The 2,717-nt window shown below is 41.6% G+C and overlaps 1 protein-coding gene across 1 annotated transcript; it reads right to left on the reverse strand.

The window, feature by feature from the left end:
- Positions 1-891: 891 nt before the first annotated feature.
- Positions 892-1,536, reverse strand: CLDN34 (claudin 34). Its single transcript, XM_068395285.1, has one exon. It carries the CDS (start codon positions 1,534-1,536, stop codon positions 892-894), a length of 645 nt encoding a protein of 214 aa, XP_068251386.1.
- Positions 1,537-2,717: the final 1,181 nt, after the last annotated feature.

Raw genomic sequence — 2,717 nt, forward strand, 5'->3', positions numbered from 1 at the left:
TTTGTCTCTAAATTGACTATAAACAGAGCCTGAAGTGACTGATTTAGGTATAGATGACTACATCAGATGAATCATACCCTGAAAGTTGCACTGAATATTCCTGGTTACTGAAAGCACTGATTTTGACAGCAGTTTTGTAATAACTTGTAGAATCTGTTTCCGTCTTTTGCAATACCTTTGGATTCGGTGAAGTGTCTGATGAAGAAGCAAACAGTTGCAGACTTATTGGCTCTGCCTAAGTGAAGAACTGAGAGCACACCTTGCCCACAGGCAAACACGTTGCAACATAAAATGCAAATACCTTGAAAGAAAAATAGAAGCATTAAAGACACAGCTCTTTACGTGTCCTGGAGGAGGAAGAGAAACTGGCAAGACCTTTGTGTGACAATTCAGAGAAGAGTCATTTGACAAAACCATGATGACACTCATGTTATTGGTATTAAGTCTTGACTTGTCGCAAAACATACTTTGCTACGGATATAATTAAATAATGGACAAAATAGTTTAGTACCAACAAGGAAACAAGTTCACATTTAACACGTGTTATTTCACATTTTTCTAACAGGACAGTTAATTTAAAGTGAGCTCTTTGAGCATGGTAAATATCTTACACAAAAAATAAATTAATCAATAATATTTATATATACAAAAGAGGACAACTGGTAAAACTTAATCACAGTTGCTGCTCAACAGCAAATATCTCAAAGATGAATCTGTGGTCATATGTGACAACTAAGATGGCAATTCAGCTGGTTCATATAACAAAATAGTGTGGCTACTATAGACTAAAATCAAATTCTGCAGTTCCTTGACTACAAAATCACTCGTGCTGCCATCCTTATCTCTTGACTCTGCTCTTGTTCTGAAACAGCATGGGAGGGATTTATCCTGTCAGGATTTCGTGACAGTGTTTGCGGTAACTGGAAATCTGTATGAGAGAGAAAAAGTCCCACTTAGCAGCAGGAGGATGGCAGCTACAATCCCGATAGGAATGGCAACACCAGCTTCCTGCGCTGCTGGGCTGGAGGGCATGTAGTAAGAAGGAGGAAAAGCAATGCTCTGGTTGTGCGTTACAGAATAAAAATTCCAGCTCACAGGAATCAGGACGCACAGACCAGCGAATATGTAGAAGCAGCCACCCACCAGGAAGAAACGGGTAATGAGAGTTTTGTGAGTGATTCCCATATAAATATTTCTCAGAGCAAATATTGTGGCAGTCAGTCCCAGCAAGCCCATGAACATGGCAATCAACAGGAGACCCTGAGCAGCATAAATTTCGTGGGGGATGGAGGAGTCATAGCCACTGAATTTATGGCAGAACTGTTCTTTATAGCCAGGCGAGACGTGAAGGTAACTGATGAAGCAGACTTTCCAAATCCCCACCCAGGCAACGCCAGAGGAGATGATGGTGGTGTTGTCCACGTGCCACACTCTCCATTCCACAATTCCCATTGAAACGGTGCACAGGATCCAGCCTACCGTACCCAGAGCAAAGGCGGCTAGCTGGAGGTGCGAGGTGCTGACCAGGGAGCTCATCCTCTGGAAGCCCTCTACCCTGTCGCAGACACGGTTGCCATGTGAAGAGAAAGAGGCACTGGAAAGAAACACAGCACAAAATTACAAAGGCAGTTATTATTTGGGTGAATAGGTGAACCTGTTAGTGAAAAAGAAAAAAACAGGAGTGAATATGTGTACAGAGGGAGGTTGGTAGTCATCTTTCCCCAACTGGAATGAATTGTTGAAGTTTAATGCCCATAGACAAATAACATCTAGGATTTAATTCTGTATATATCATTGTATCATATGGAGAAGAAAGGGCCTCTGATTAGCTCCTATTACAATCTCCTTCACAAAAGGAAAATTCATATCTTTTTCCAAGTTATTTTTTTCCTTGGTAATGAACGTTGGTTCAAAGATCCGTATACACATCACATATAATCAGAGGCCCTAGGATTACAGGCTAACGGAAACTGAATCTGACAAAATCGTCGGGATCCTGGCTGTTGCAAGAGATTCTGCGAAGCAGCTGCAGAAGCCACGCTCCTCTCCCCTGGCAGCTGTGTTTTCGGTGCAGCAGCCCAGCCTGAACAGACTGCTGCTTTTGTGCTGCCCTTACTGAGGGTTGCTGGGACCGGCATCAGACAGAAAGTGCCGTAGTTCAGAGGCACGGGCACATCCAGGTCACAAAGTCTAATAATGACCACTGAACTTTGACCATTTTTAGCTTATTTAGCCGTGAATTCATTAGCAAAAACACTTGAATTAACCAGAAATATAACGCTCTGTGGAGGGGCTGGAGCCTGGATGTGCTGCCATTGCTTTCCCAGCCTCAAACTTTAACCAAGATTTCTTTAGTGTTTTCCCTTCACAAACCACACTTGTTCATAACCTGCCCAACTCCTCTGGTTCAAATCATCCTAACACTGTGGTGGAAAAGATTGTAGTCATTTAGCCTAGGAAGATATTCTAGGTTTGTTTGCTGATTGTACATTCTGAGTGCAAATTAGGGTTTTATTCTAATTAAAAAAATCTGTTAAATTCCCACACCTTTCATACAACCTTCTGAACAATTATAGGAATGATCTGTGATCAGGGAAGATGTGGCCTTGAAGTTATTATGTAGATTTGAAAGGTTCTAGGCATCTTTATGTTTTAGGAGTTACCTAAAATACTTTTTATCCTGCTCCCATTGCATTCAAGACTGAAGAAATATTGTA

Source organism: Nyctibius grandis, chromosome 2 (assembly GCF_013368605.1).
Source record: "Nyctibius grandis isolate bNycGra1 chromosome 2, bNycGra1.pri, whole genome shotgun sequence".
Lineage (NCBI taxonomy): Eukaryota > Metazoa > Chordata > Aves > Nyctibiiformes > Nyctibiidae > Nyctibius > Nyctibius grandis.